Source organism: Coturnix japonica, chromosome 1 (genome assembly GCF_054131305.1).
Source record: "Coturnix japonica strain WE chromosome 1, WE-NBRP24, whole genome shotgun sequence".
Lineage (NCBI taxonomy): Eukaryota > Metazoa > Chordata > Aves > Galliformes > Phasianidae > Coturnix > Coturnix japonica.
The window spans coordinates 127,626,705-127,642,133 of record NC_140663.1 but is presented as its reverse complement, the minus strand read 5'-3'; the positions used below and the strand labels follow the sequence as shown (position 1 = coordinate 127,642,133).

The window sequence follows — 15,429 nt, the reverse complement described above, 5'->3', positions numbered from 1 at the left end:
CAAATAGGGCGCTTAGTTCTGCTGCGAAATGTTATCAAAATGTTTATTGACTGCACAGTAACGAGCGCCATGTATGAAAATATCACTTAGCCGAATGAATATTCATCTCCTCTAATATGTCAGACCCAGGAATGTGTGCTCAAGGTCACCGAACGTATTTCATAAACTCCGGGGGAAATCTTTCCATATTTGTGAGGGGTTTTCAGACAGATGACTCCTATCAGTGTGTGCGCCTGCATTGCTCGGAGGGGCAGCAGTTGCTCACCTAACTTCACTCCCCTTAAGGCTTCAATAGACCGAATGCAGCTGTAGGTAGAAAAGCGACAATTCCCGATTTTTTCCTTTTTTTTTTTTTTTTTTTTTTTCATGCGGAACTTGAGATCTGTTATGCAATCAGAACGTATCACCCGCATTTATTCCCTATGCCTCTCATTTTCCCAACGCGGAGCCCAGCGAGAGGCTGCGAGGACAGCAGAGGGGCAAGCAGGGCCGGCACTGGGGAGCTGCCCTACGGGTACAGCCCCTCCTCGTTCCGAGGGACAGCTCACAGCCTCCGCTTTCCACCGGTTGCTTTTTTTTTCTCCCTTTCTTAAAGAAAACCAACAATAGAAGCAGGTGACTACCAGCTCATACGTAAATGCCAGCGCTCCCCATATGACGAAGGCAGAGGTCCTCCTCCTCCCGGAGCCGCTTTCCCTCAGCCCGCCGGTATTGCGGTCACAGTGGTCTTCCCCAACCGCCCCCTCCCTGTTCTGCTGTTGATTTCTAACCGGGTTACGATGACCCTGGAGGGAATACGGGGATCACCTCCCAAGCAGCACTTTCCTCTTTCCCTTTCCTTTCCCTTCCTTTCCTCTTTCCTCTTTCCTTTCCTCTTTTCCTTTCCTTTCCTTTCCTTTCCTTTCCTTTCCTTTCCTTTCCTTTCCCTTCCTTTTCCCTTTCCTTTCCCTTTCCCTTCCCTTTCCCTTTCCCTTTATTCTCGCCTTTTTCTCGCGACCCCCATTCACGTCCCTTCTCCCCCCGGGCAGCCCCCGCTTCGTAGCCCCCTCAGGGCCCCACCATGCCCGGATCCCCCTCTCATAGGAGTTTCACCGCGCCCCTCCTTCGGGAGGAGAAAGGAGCCCATTGATCGCGGCGCACCAACGGGAGGCCCCAGGGGGCTGCGTGGAGTAGGGGAGGCGGTGGTAGCGGTGGCGATGGGGGGATGAACTGATGAGTGCAGATAGCGGTGGGGGTGTGATGCTCACCCGCCAGGTGGAGGGGCTGAGAGCGTGGGCGCTGCGTGCGTGCGTGGGGAGGGCTGACGCACGCACACACGCCCGCGTGTGATGGATGGGGGACCGCGCACACACGCCCGGAAGCTCCCCTGCCGGGGCGGGGGGGGTGAGGGCTACGCCGAGAGAGGCTCAGCCTCCTCCCAACCTCAGCCTCAGCCTCCCCCCGCCGCAGCCACGACCCCCGCAGTCGCTACGAGCCGCCGCCGCCCCACAAGCGGCCCCACCGCCCGCCTGACGCGCGGGCTCGCCGGGCGCGTTTGTTCTCGCGCCGCAGGCACGCTCTGAGGGGGCGGTGCCTGAGGGGAGCCGGGGGGCCGTGGGCGGGGGTAGGCGAGGCGCCCAACGACCAATGGTAGCTCGCCGTCTCGCGCCTTAGAGCCCGCCCCGCTATCCGATTGGCGAATCGAGCCGTCCTTCGGGCGAAGCGGCGACCAATGCGGGGCGAGAGCGGCGGCGGCGTTGTCCCGCCCCGTCTCGGTGTGCGAGCGCCTCGGTAACTCGGCGGTCACGTGTTGTTTTGCTCTTTAGTTGGGGCACTCGGTGCGCGATGCGTTACTCACTGCCACGCTCCCGCCGGCACAGGCAGCACCCGCCGCGGCAGCAGCAGCACCGGCCGGGCGCCGCCGCCGGGAGCCGAGGCGGGCAGGACGTCGGGCGGCCGCCGGCAGCACCCGCCGCTTAGAGCCGGCCCCGGCGCGGCTGAGGAGCCCGGGCGGCCGCGCTCTCCCCGCGGCTGAGCCGCTCGGCGTCGGCAGCGCACGGCCGGGGGATGGCGAGCCCCGCAGCGCCGGGGCTGCCGCCCGGCCCCAACCTGAACAACAACAACAACAACCGCGGCGTGAGGAAGTGCGGCTACCTGCGCAAACAGAAGCACGGCCACAAGCGCTTCTTCGTACTGCGCGGCCCCGGAGGCGGCGGGGAGGAGGCGGGGGGAGCCCGGCTGGAGTACTACGAGAGCGAGAAGAAATGGAGGAACAAGTCCGGGGCGCCCAAGCGGGTGATCGCGCTGGACTCGTGCCTCAACATCAACAAGCGGGCGGACGCCAAGCACAAGTACCTCATCGCCCTCTACACCAAGGACGAGTACTTTGCCGTGGCGGCCGAGAACGAGCAGGAGCAAGAGGGCTGGTACCGCGCCCTCACCGACCTGCTGAGCGAGGGCAAGGCGGCCGCCGGCTCCCCGCACCGCCCCCTGCCCTCGCCCTTCGCCGCGCTGGCCGCCGGCGAGGAGCCCGACTACGGGCTGGTGACGCCGGCCACCGCCGCCTACCGGGAGGTCTGGCAGGTGACGCTGAAGCCCAAGGGCTTGGGGCAGAGCAAGAACCTCACCGGCGTGCACCGCCTGTGCCTGTCGGCCCGCACCATCGGCTTCGTGCGCCTCAACTGCGAGCTGCCCTCGGTCACGCTGCAGCTGATGAACATCCGCCGCTGCGGTCACTCGGACAGCTTCTTCTTCATAGAGGTGGGCCGTTCGGCCGCCACCGGGCCCGGCGAGCTGTGGATGCAGGCGGACGACTCGGTGGTGGCGCAGAACATCCATGAGACGATCCTGGAGGCTATGAAGGCTCTAAAGGAGCTGTCCGAGTTCCGGCCCCGCAGCAAGAGCCAGTCGTCGTCCTCCTCTTCCTCCGGGGGGGCGGCCGGAGGCGGCGGCCCCTCTGCTACGCACCCCATCACCGTGCCGGGCCGCCGGCACCACCACCTGGTCAACCTGCCGCCCAGCCAGACCGGCCTGCTCCGCCGCTCCCGCACCGACAGCCTGGCCGCCGGCAGCAGGGCCGCGCCGTGCCGGGTGCGGACGGCCAGCGAGGGCGACGGCTGCCGGGTGGGCTCGGCCGCCGGCAGCCCCATGAGCCCCGGCCCCGTGAGGACCCCGCTCAGCCGCTCGCACACGCTGAGCGGCGGTGGAGGGCGACCGGCGGGGAAGCTGCTGCCGGTGCTGGCCGGGGGCGGGCTGCAAAGCAGCCGCTCCATGTCCATGCCCGCCTCTCACTCACCCCCCTCCGCCACTAGTCCCGTCAGTCTCTCCTCCAGCAGCGGTTTGGGCTCCGAGCCGGCCCACCCGCATCACCCGCAGCGCCCGTCCAGCGGCAGCGCCTCGGTGTCCGGCTCGCCCAGCGACGCGGGCTTCATGTCCTTCGACGAGTACGGTTCCAGCCCGGGCGGCGACCCGCGGCCCTTCTCCTCCTCCTCCACCGCCAGCAACCGCAGCATCACGCCCGAATCGGTGGCCGAGACCCCCCCGGTGCGGGACTCCGGCGGCGGCACCGATCTGTATGGCTACATGGCGATGGAGCGGCCCCCGAGCGGTCGTCTCTGCTACCGGCCTTGCCCCGAGGCTGACCGGGGCCACCGCAAGCGGACCTACTCGCTGACCACCCCGTGCCGACAGCGGCCCGCCCCGCCGCAGGTCTCCTCCGCCTCCCTGGACGAGTACACTCTAATGCGGGCCACCTTTGCCGGCAGTGCCGGCCGCCTCTTCCCCTCCTGCCCGGCCGGGGCTTCCCCCAAAGTCACCTACACCCCCTACCCCGAGGACTACGGGGACATCGAGATCGGCTCTCACCGCAGCTCCGGCAGCAGCAGCACCAACCTGGGGCCGCCGGCAGGGGGGGGAGGAGGAGGCGGGGGCGGAGATGATGATGGCTACATGCCTATGACCCCCGGCGTGGCCGCAGCCCTGGGTCGGGGGGGGCGTGGTGGCGATGACTACATGCCCATGAGCCCCACCAGCGTGTCGGCCCCCAAGCAGATCCTGCAGCCCCGGGCCGGGGTGGGAGGCGGCTCCCCCGGCAACGGGAGCAGCTACAAGACCAGCTCGCCAGGGGAAAGCTCCCCCGACGACAGCGGCTACATGAGGATGTGGTGCGGCTCCAAGCTGTCCGTGGAGAGTTCGGACGGGAGGTTGAGCAACGGCGACTACATCAACATGTCCCCTCGGGACCCCCAGCACGGGTCCCAGGCTCCCTCCCTCACCCCCCCGGACTTCTTCTTCGCCCCCGTAGCGCACGGGGCTGGCGAGCCCCTCAAACCCGGCTGCTACTCTTACAGCTCCTTGCCCCGCTCTTACAAGAGCCAGGGCCCGGCTAAGGACAGCGATCAGTACGTGTTCATGAACTCTCCGGGCAGGATGATCCCGGAGGAGGCGGTGTGCGGAGCGGCTCCGTCCCCGGCCGGCACCTTCGCCCCCTCTAGCCACACGGTGCCTTCGCCCCTGCGGCACAGCCGGACCGAGGGCTTCCTCAGCCAGCGGTGCCAGCGGGCCATCCGGCCCAGCCGCCTCTCTCTGGAGACCTTGCGGACGATGCTGCCCAGCATGAATGAACACCCCTTGCCTCCCGAGCCCAAGAGCCCCGGGGAATACATCAACATTGACTTCGGGGACACCGCTGTCTATTCTCCCCCCTCACTGCCCACTGACAGCCCAGCCTCCTCCCTGGGCTCGGGCACGGGGCAGAGGCGATCCCCTCTCTCCGACTACATGAACATCGACTTCAGCTCACAGTCACCCTCCCAGTCAGGCACGGTCTCGGTGGGCTCTTTGGAAGCTCTCTCGCCTGGCTCCTCCTCCAGCACCAGCCAGCCCGATGGGCGCTACATGAAGGCAGCTGGAGGGGTGGCATGTCTGTCCAGCCCGTCTGACAGCGGGGATTACACTGAGATGACCTTTGGCATGGCCACTACCCCACCCCAACCCATCGTTCAGAAGCCAGAAAGTGCCCGGGTCACCAGCCCCACGGCCGGGGTGAAGAGGCTCACCCTCTCTGGAGTGGAGGCCTTCATCCTTTCTAGCCCACCCCCAGACCCCAACCGTGGGGCCAAGGTCATTCGGGCTGATCCCCAGGGGCGCAGGAGGCACAGCTCGGAAACTTTCTCCTCCACCACCACTGTGACCCCCGTGTCCCCCTCCTTTGCACACAACCCCAAAAGGCACAACTCAGCCTCAGTGGAGAACGTGTCCCTCAGGAAAAGCGAAGGCCTGGAGGAGGAGCAGGGCAGCAGCCCCATGTGCCGGGAGACTTCAGCTGGCTTCCAAAACGGCCTCAACTACATTGCCATTGACTTAGTGGATGGCAGCCTGGCAGGCTGTGACAAAGCCAGGTCAAAAGCTAGGCATGTTCTGAACGGAGGTGTCAACGGAGTGGAGATGAGCGCCTACGCCAGCATAGACTTTCTGTCTCACAACCTGAAAGAAGCAAGCGCTGTGAAAGGTGAGTAGCTACACCGGATGGTGCTTGGCTGGAGTGGGTTTGTTCCTCACGGGGGGGTCTGGGTTTTGTTGCAGAGAGCGCTCTCCCATCGCTCTTTCTTCAAAATCTCCTTTCCTAAACACATGCTGTAATCGCCAGTCTTGAAAGAGCTCGCTGCCTCTTTGTATGAGGGAAAAGTTTACTTTGGGGATATTCCTTTGTGTTTAAATTCTTCTGGGCTGCTATGAGTGTTTACTTCGGGATACCCCGAAGAAGCCGATGTTTACGTTGTTGCCATGGTTGGGTTATACTTCAGAGTTTTCTCATGTAAGATTTCAGAAAGTGTTTGGAAAACGTGGCCAAAATAATTCATGTTAATACAGCTTCTAAATATTATTTAACAATGTGAAACGATCGAGTTGGGGTGAGGACACGGGATTACAGGAAAAAAAAAAATCCCTGGCACTCAAGCTAAGAAGGTCAACCGTAACAAAATTAGAAGGGTTATTTCAATATCTCAATTTTGAAATCTCTTATCTCTTGCAAAAGTTTAACAGTAAATCATGGCGAGTGTGGAATGTGAAATTAAAAAACAAACAAACAAAAAAACCTCCCCCCGTATGTCCAGCAGTTGCTGTGCACCCAGGCTGCCCCATGTGGCACTGTGCATCTTGCTTGGAGCACAACCCCACGGCAGCTGGGCTCATATCCGGGGGGTGACGGGAGGGTGTTGGGGCACCAGCACTCTGTGTTCAATGACAAAAGCAAGCCAGTGAAATCTGAAACAAGGACTGAGGGAGAATGTATGTTTTAATTCTGTAGCTGTTCCTTTGTTGAGGTGCTGGTTTTCCTGTTCTTTTTTTTTTTTTTTTTTCTTAAAAGGGGAAGAACAAAGAACACCCTTCCCCCCGGCCCTTCTCCCTCCTCCCCCCACCCCCCCCCCAAATAGCAACCCGCCTCTTCCTAACAAGCGGGAATTCGTATACAAGTGAATGCTGGCTGGGGAGGACCCAGAACAGCCAATCTGTCAAGGATTAAAAGTTAATGATGAGGCACCGTAGGGATCCTCTTTGCTGTTGCATTTATGCAAGACATGGTACTTTAAACCTGTATGCATATAGAGCTGTAATAGATGTTTATGGGGCTGGCTGGGTGAAACAACATAGTGCACAGAAGCGGTTGCTTGGAGGTAAATACGTGTTGCTTCTGCATCCGTGCTGTTGATAGAGGTTGTCAATTATGTGCAAAAAGTGGCAGTCTTTAAGAGCCACGCTCGCAATGTTTTTCCTTCTGTTTTCTTCCTAGCCAGTCGATTTTGAAGAAGAAAATATTTTCTCTTTTGATAGGGAGTAAAGGAAGATGGAAAAGATGAGAGCTCCAGCGTTGGCAGAGCAAGCTTTGAACCTAATTAACGCGAGAGGATTGTTGAATGAGATGGCAAAGTTTTAAAGGATGCACGCTTATTCTGAGTGACTTGAAGGGCCGAGGGCAGAGTGTTATTTGGTGGTTGCTTTTGTTTTCGCTGGGGTCATTTTTGGGATTCGTATGTCGTGACCTGAAGCGGGTGCAGATGCTGTGCATATGGGTTGTGTTGCCCTATACAAGACCAGCTTTGAATTTACAGCCTAGGCCACTAGCAAGCTATTGTGTGTGTTTCTTTGCAAACCGATTTTTCACAGAAATAACAGGTTTTCTAGAGCCACCTATGGCCCTAAGTGAAAACCAAGCTGTTGTTGGGAAATAACTATTTCCACAACAGTCTCCAAACTGCTGACCCCAAGGCAGAGGGGGAAGTCAGGGGGAGGGCAGAGGGAGGCAGTGACAGAGAAAACTTGGCATGTATGGCAGCGCTCCCATCAGCCGGGCTGGGAGCAGGAGTGGGGCAGCCGAGCTGGGGACTGACTGCTGTCCTCCTGCAAAGTAAACAAAGGGGTAACGCCAGAAACGTGGCCACGTTAATTTGGTACATAACGTACTGAGGAGAGGATTTAATTCTATTGTATATTTATCAAAGCGTGGTTTATAGACAGGTTTTAATGTTTAATCTGTATGTGTATTTATTTTCCCTATTTCCTTTAAGCTCATAAACGTAGACCTCATCCAGAAGTGCTCTGGGTAAACTCACTGAGGTTTAATCTCCACGTAGGAGGCAAAGCTCTCCTTCCACCCTCCTGTTTCCCTGGAAAATGTGTCTGCCTGCTGCGCAGTTGCTCTACTCGGGGATTGCTGTAGCCAATATGAAGCGAGGGCGGTAAGAAAAAAGCTGCACAAGCATCAGTCGGAGTGCTCTGGGTTGTATGTCAAACTCAGGGCTTCTCGTGAGCTGCGTTTGTGGCAGGCGAGCAGGAAAAGCTGTAGCAGGGGGTAGCAGAAATACATCAGGAAGGAACTTGTTAGGATATGTGGGATGCACTTGTGCAAATTTCCAGGTTTCTCTTTTGGTTTTCATTAGGATTTCACACTGAAGTTTGTTTACAGAGCTGCTTCTGCCACTGCTAAAATGATCACTTAGCATCGTGTATTTGAATTCCGAAAGCTGTGGCTTGGGAGATTTTTAAGACTTATATATTCTTCAGAGAAATATAGAGACAATTTAAAGGAAACTATATGTGAGCAAAAGCAAGTTATTTTAACTCACTGTTATTTTAACACAGCGGTAATTCAGGTAGATTTGAGAGAGTCTGTTTTAGTAAAATAATGGTTTGCATGAGAGATCTCTTACATCACGTGTAATCAGCATTGATTACTGAGCTGTTTGCACTATTTTCAGATCTTGTTTTTCTGTATATATCAAAGTGGCAGGCTTTGCCTCTTCCAACAGAAGAGGGATTTTTCTATGCAGTTCATAAGACAATGGAGGATCCACGTGCGCTTAACAATTGGAGCAGGAGAACAAGTCAGATACAGGATATACAAACAAGCTCCTTGTAATTGCTTTAATAGTAAATTAGTGTAAAATACATGGAAAAAATCAATTTGAATTCTTCCTTAAGCTCTGTAGCGATCAATGTATTTTCACGTGGATAAATGCTTTGTGGGAAATAATCTTTGTCATTTGAAGGTGGTTGGTTTTCACATGTAGATTTTTCCTGCTGCCAGTACCTGTCCTCTGCTGTAGCAGTGCTGTATTTGTGGGATCTTCTTCCATGTTGTCATCTCAAGACAAGAGTGAGCTTGTGCCACCACAATGGCTGTGACAACAGAGAAATCAAAAGGTTGCTTGAAATCATCAACATGTTTGATTTTACTGTACGCTGAAAGCATGTGCATATTGAAGAATCTGAGAAATCCTTGCTTCCATCCAATCTGTAAATAAAATAATGGTTTTACTGGTCAATTAAAGCTCTTATTGGATACGGATAATTAGCTAGCCTTTTGTTCTGACTTTCTGACCACTTTTGGGTTGGCTTTTTTTTTTGCTTAAAGAAATGTGTGTTCTGTGTATGGTTTTATTTATAGAGGCATTTGCAGATTTTTCTTGTACAGTGTCAGTTATTTATTCCAGTGTATTTATGGCAGGTAACACTCAACAGTGAGGTGACTTTTTATGGTGAATCTTAACTCTGTTGAAGTAAAGTGGGGGGGGGTTTGTCTCAGTTTCAGTGGGGTAAAGGTTTTACCTTTTGTATGTAATCCTGGGATTCATAAGTAAAATTCCCATTAAGGTTAGTGACTGTGTAATTGGGAGTTCTGCTTAATTGAAAACACCAGGCTTGTCTTCTCTTAACATCATGCTCTGTAACTTTTCAGTGCTTAAAGTAGTTGGTCTAATTTTCCAAAGCTGGAAAGATATTATGTATAGTGGTACAAAAAAAACAACAAGAAAACAAAAAAACAAAAAACAAAACCTGCAACAGCAACTGAGGATTGTGTTCTTCCTGTGTTAGTTTTGTTGCCTTTATTTAAAGTAATCATCTGTAACGCATCTACTGAAGATCGTAATAATGTGATTTTTGATAGTAATAAACTTCCCCCTTGTTAATTAGTTCTTACTTTTGTGAGGGTTTTGTGAATGTGCCTAAAACAAATAAAAAGCATATCTTAAGAACTCTCTCCCTGTGTCTTTCTGATGGCATTTCAGATTATTTCAAACACAACCCTTGTTTCCTTTTTCATTCGGATTGCTTTGCACAATGAATTATTAAAATTCTTTCCATTCTAGTATGCCAACAGCCCTAAAGTTTTGATTCTGAGAGCAGCGTGAGAATGCTTAATTGTCTCATTTCCAAAACTTATATTCATTTTTTAAGTGACTTCTTAAAAGGATTGAAAGAACTGTATGTTGTATTAGAAGTCATTTTAAAGTCATCTTTGAGTAAGGTAGTTGTAAGCGTAGTATATTCCCTTGCTGATAAGCTCCTTAAGAACATCACAATTAACACCCGAAAGAACTGAACTGCTTTTAACAACTCTCATAGTTGGATTTTACCTCTTAGAATTAAACATCTGAGGTTGTCTTTTACTGCCTCTATGAATGCACTTCTTGTCTCTCAGATTGCATTTTACAGGTAACCACACCAAAATGGCTAAGCCTGAACCCAGCAGCACCATTTGTGGAACAAAATGTAAACTGAAGCTATCTGAGATTAAATGGAGCCTTTGATATTTTAAATTCTGTTGATTATGTGGATGCCAGCTTTTTACAAGCAGATAGAAGTCTCATACATGTTACAAGTTTTAATATTCTGTTTTGCTTTATATACTAAATTACGTTTAGCTATACTGTTCTTGTTAGGAATGTCATGGTTGCTTTGAGTCATTTAAGATAAATTGTTATAGACAGAGTTGAATGGAGGGTTTGTTCTAAAATGCACCGGTACAGTCATTGCTCAAGGCAGAGGAAATGCTTAGGTTGATGATTGCTTCTGATTACTTGATTTCTTTCAAGATAGCTACAGAGACTAACGTTCCCTTGTAACTAAAATGCATAAAGGAGTGTTTGAACAGAAAGAGCATTAGGACTTGTTTTATAATGGTGGTCTTTGGTTTGGTTGTTGTTGTTGTTGTGTATTGGTTGTGTTTTCTCTAATAAGGAGGGAATAACATGGGATTCTTTACACTTGATTTACTGTCATTTTTAAATAGCAGTAATTATACCGGAATGCTGAAGTGGTTTGAAAGTTGAAACACAGCAAGCATCTACACACACACAGAAATGCTATTATTAGTGTATGTAACGCAACTTTCCTGCCTATTCACCAGTTCAGTGGCAACATAGACACATTCAGGCGTTCTTCTCTATCAGATTTTCAGTAAAGCGCTTAGAAATCACAGTAAATATGTTTATTTTCAAAGTAATAAATATAAATGGCCATAGCTTGTTTTCTCTCTCTCTCTCTTTTTTTTTTTTTTTTTTTTTTTTAACTTGTTAAGGGTGTAGTATGTTGTTACAGTAGTTGTCTGCTTGTTTTCTTTGTTGTCTATGTGTTATGTATTAGTTGTGTTGTACTGTAGCAGTTTGTGGGAGTTTTAACATGACGTTAGCAAAGTGTGTATAGTAACAGTAAAACATGAGTATTGTGACTAATTTGATCAATAAGGTTGTGTAATGTTGAGGGTTTCACAGTTCTTTTTGTTATTTCTTTGAATGCTTGCTTAAAAGTGAGCTGTATGCATGTGGTAATGAGAAGCATCCATTCATTTTTAGAGATAGTGCACTGACCCCAAAGTTCAGATGCATTTTGCTTGTGTGCGTGTTGTCTGGAGCGCAGCTGTTTTTAAAGTTTCCATGTGTATACATGGAGGGGGTCAAGAGTGGCAGTCCTGAAAAGCCAAGTTCAGCGGAGTAGTTCCTTGCTGCCAATTGCTGAAAAGACTGCTTTTCCTCCTGGAGCTTGTCCAAAGGACAGTTTCTTTTTGTTTTCACCCTGGTGTTTGTCTCTGCAGCCTGACTGTGTGTGTATCCTGGTAATCCTCTAGAATCAGCAGAAGTAAACAGAACTCCTCTAGAGGAGCTCATCCTCCCACCTAATGTTGACACCTACTAGAAAGCAGGGTGAATTTTCCCTCCACTTTGCTGCACCTCTGTGAGCTGTAGAAGAAGCCTGGGTTACTGGTTTAGATCACATCTATTGTTTCCACGCTCCTTTACATTGGATGAATCCCGTAATTTCAGGGTTTTATTTATATTTTAGGGTTAGGCATTGTTAGTTGGAATGAAAACTTAGATGAAAACTAGAAGAAACACCGTAAAGGTTACTTGCACCTTTACAGAGGGTAATGTAAAACAGAGCACTTCAGTGTTAGAGCGCTAAGACAGACAGTAACACCTGAAGCTTCCTAAAGGAAAACAGAGGAGTGTCATCTCTGTTAGGTGCTATCGGCAGCTCTCCTGAAGAACAGGCATTATTTCCGGGACTCCTCTGGTAAGTTTTGTGCCTTGGAAGTGTGCTGCTGTCTGACAACTGCAGTGAAGCACAGATCTCCAACACCAGTCAAAGCAAAACTAGCACTGTTCAGCATAAATATTTGCTCTAAAATATGAGGGATTCAGTTGAAAGTCTATTTTTTAAAAAGCAAAGACAATATTTAAAGTTCTGTTATCCACACAGTTTTCATTATTTACAGATTATGTGCTTTTCTTTTCAAATGATTATTTATCAGCAGTGACACCCCCAAGTTATGCATAGGTATAGGGAAATAATAACAATAAGCAATGTTTTGCTCACACAGTGGAGGACAATGTGTTTTCTGAAGAAACACACTAGAAGCTGCAAGTGGAGAAGTAATGCATCTTTTCGGCACTGAGTTTTGTTTTCTGTCAAGCCTGGATTTGCTTGTCTTGGTTAAACTCAAATAAATAAATAAATAAATAAACAGTTCTAGAGTGCATTATTATCTGAACTATTTCTGTCATTGGTTTGCTGACAGAAAAACCCAAGCGCCAGACCTAAGCCCCTCCTCCTAATCATAACATGCACGTTGCGGAAGAGGGACGTAGTAGCCTGATTCCATAGATTAGTAGTGATTCAGTGTTTTGTTTACATTTTGTCAATCTCTTCAGCATCCTAGAGGAGAACACTTCCTTCCTGGCAGATGGCAGCCCCAGGGCCATGCACCTGCCACGACAGGCTCTGCGCTCGTAATCTACCCCAGCATCGCTGTTGACAAAAGGCTAATGACGGGAGACTGTCTGCCTGACAGCCTCAACAAAACAGGAGCACATTTGTCCTTCAGCCAGGCTCTGAAAGATCTTAGGAAGGACATTTGGGTGTATACACAAGAATTATCGTGGCATTTAATTTAGCCTTCTTCTGAAGCTCTTGTGGTGCGAGATGCTTCTGAGATAATTACGTTGTAGGTGGTAGGGTAGGGTGTCTCAAAGAAGGGATTTTCTGTTTCTCTGCTGGAGTGACACCCGACTTCCTATTTTGCAGCTCAGTGCAGATGGTAGGAGCACGTGTGTGATTTAACATCAGAGCTGTGGGGTGCTGGCGAGGGGCACGGCCCTGTGCTGCTCAGAGGGTCCACGGCTGCTGTTAGCTGCTTATGAATGGTGTGTGCTGCTGTTGCATAATGCGTTCATTTTTCCATTGTCTGCCTTCTAGTGTTAAATGTTGTTATTATGTCACTAGGCCAGGATCTCTCAATTTGTCTTTCTTTCACTTGTGTGTTTACATTTGGTTGCCGTTCTGATTTGAAATTCACATGGGTGACGTCCCTCGTGGATGCTACCCATGGCGAGGGTGTCTTTGAAGTAGGCCAGGATGTTCTTTGCTAAATTTAAAAACTACCCAAATATTACCCAGAGTTTGTAGAGTATTAAGCGGGATTACATGACGCACGGATTAGACATTGTTGAGCAGCTTGTTTTTGTTTGAAGGGGTCAGAAATGGAGGCACTGGGGCTTGAGTGCAATGCCAAGCCAGGGAACTTACCAGTACCACAAACAGCAGAAGTTTATTAGAAACAACAGAACACAGTGGAAAGTCTTCTAAGCTTTTTTAAGTCATGCTTTAAAAAACATGTTTGAAACATGCTCTGGTGATGAGTGCAAGGTATGAAACTCACTGTTCAGTCTGGCTGAGTTTCACAGGCAGTTTCAAGAGACTTGAGGTGAGGACTCAGCTTCTCTGAAGTCAAAGGCAAATCACTAAGTCTTTCCAGTAGCAGTGGGAAAATCCTGTCAGTAAAGTTAGATCTAAGCAATGTTAGATTTACCTATTGTCTCGTGTCTTCCCTGGCAGCATGTTATTTTAAAATGATATTAAAGAGGGTTCTCTATGTCCAGTTTAAGCCCTCATTACATTGGTAAACACTGTCAAGCTAATGTATGGAATGAGGAATTGGAAGATTTTTTTGTTGGATCTGGGCTTTAGCTCCCTGCAAGTTACAAACTTGATCAAACAAGACATTCCTGTGAACATCTTTTGGGGTAAAGTTAGGCTTGGCTTTTGTGTGGGAAGTGAGATACCCGGCACAGCAGGAAGGGTCCCTGAGGAAGGGAAAGTAGTAGTGAGGCTGGCTTAGTTTGCCTTCAGGGATGGAGTAACTGACACTATACAAAGTTATTGCTACCAACTACAAGTGCTACATTTTAGCATTATATTTAAGAAGTAGGAGTATAATTGATACAAACCCCCATAGGTCACACCCGGAAAAGGATTTATTGGCAAGGGTTTTCTGAGATTTGGTTCTGAAAGGTGGATGTGAAATTCATCTGTGTGGTAGTTTCTCTCAACTGTGTTATTGTATCATTTGGAAAAGTTTATAAGAGGCTGGACTTGCATCTTCTACAATAAAGTTTTAATTCCTGAGCAATTGTTTCTGCCAAAATCAATGAAGCATTAACTGTAGTAATATTGTCTCTTTAACATAACAAGAAGAAAAGTTATGCTTCTGTTGTAATAACCAAGAGCTATTCATTAAAAACTTGTGATAATGATAAATATTCAAATTGTTTGTGAACTGCAAAAATTGCTTTATTATGAGCATTATTTACAGCTAATTAGTCTTGATTTAATAAAACTCTGAATGTTTATATTTAGAATTGGAATCAAACTTGTAAAGCAGTGTAGGGGTATGTAATTCATTCCATAGTGGTCACAGAATTAATGTTCATGACTTTAACAGTATTTACAGGAAATGAGTACGTGAAGAGGCATAAGGGATAAACGTATGATCCTGAAGCACATAATGCTTCAGGGAGTTGGCTGTAAACATAAAATGGGAGTGCTAATGACCTTATAAACCCAATATTCCAGCAGTTCCACTCACAACTATCAGAGAGATATTCTTGCTTGCACAAATAAGTGCTAGGATGGTGTTGCTTTCTTTTGGAGTTCTACAAAAATATAATTCATCATACTTCTCTGTTTTAATCTGTAAATGTCAAACAAACATCTTGTCAAGATAAACCTTTTACGTTAACTGGTGTAATCTAAATAAATAGTAGATTGTATGGGTCTTAAATAAATATTTTGGTATTAATCAGTTGCTGAATGTTAGCCAATAGGATGATTTCCAGATGTAAATGCACCAATAAGTTTCAGCACTGTAAATAATTAAATGATTTCTAGACCAGGTCTATAGGTGTTTCCTTCCCCCCCCCCCAGTTAATGTGAACATCCAAGTGACAGTAAACTTAATGCAGTGTAAGAGCTGGTAACATTAGAATAGTGTATCTGTTGTTTTTTGTTGTTTGTTTGTTATCAGGGCTACAAGGATGATGATGAAGGAGCTGGAATATCTCCCTAATTAAGAATGGCTGAGAGACTTAGGAGAAGAGAAAGTTGAGGAGAGGGGAGAACTTATCAGTGATTTAAAATATCTAAAGAGCAGGTGCCAAGTGGGTAGGGCCAGGCTGTTTTTGGTGGTGCCCAGCAACAGGTCTGGTAGCAATGGGTACTAACAGAAACACAGGAAGTTCTATCTGAACATGAGAGATATCTTCCCTTTAAGAGTGACAGAGCACTGGAGCAGGCTGCACAGAGAGGCTGTGGAGTCCTCTTCTCTGGAGATAC

At 49.2% G+C, this 15,429-nt stretch overlaps 1 protein-coding gene across 3 annotated transcripts in view; it reads left to right on the top strand.

Moving 5' to 3' along the window:
* The first annotated feature begins 1,823 nt into the window (after positions 1–1,823).
* IRS2 (insulin receptor substrate 2) overlaps positions 1,824–15,429 on the top strand; it is a 29,249-nt gene continuing 15,643 nt past the window's right edge. The window contains exons 1-2 of one of the 3 annotated variants that reach the window (XM_015851423.3): positions 1,824–5,488; positions 6,814–9,515. In XM_015851423.3, the coding sequence (XP_015706909.2) occupies positions 2,047–5,488; positions 6,814–6,839 (3,468 nt within the window). In that variant the 5' untranslated portion in view covers positions 1,824–2,046 and the 3' untranslated portion in view covers positions 6,840–9,515. Of the gene's footprint in view, positions 5,489–6,772; positions 9,516–15,429 lie in introns of those variants that run through there. The other 2 variants (XM_015851425.3, XM_015851426.3) reach the window with 2 other exon arrangements.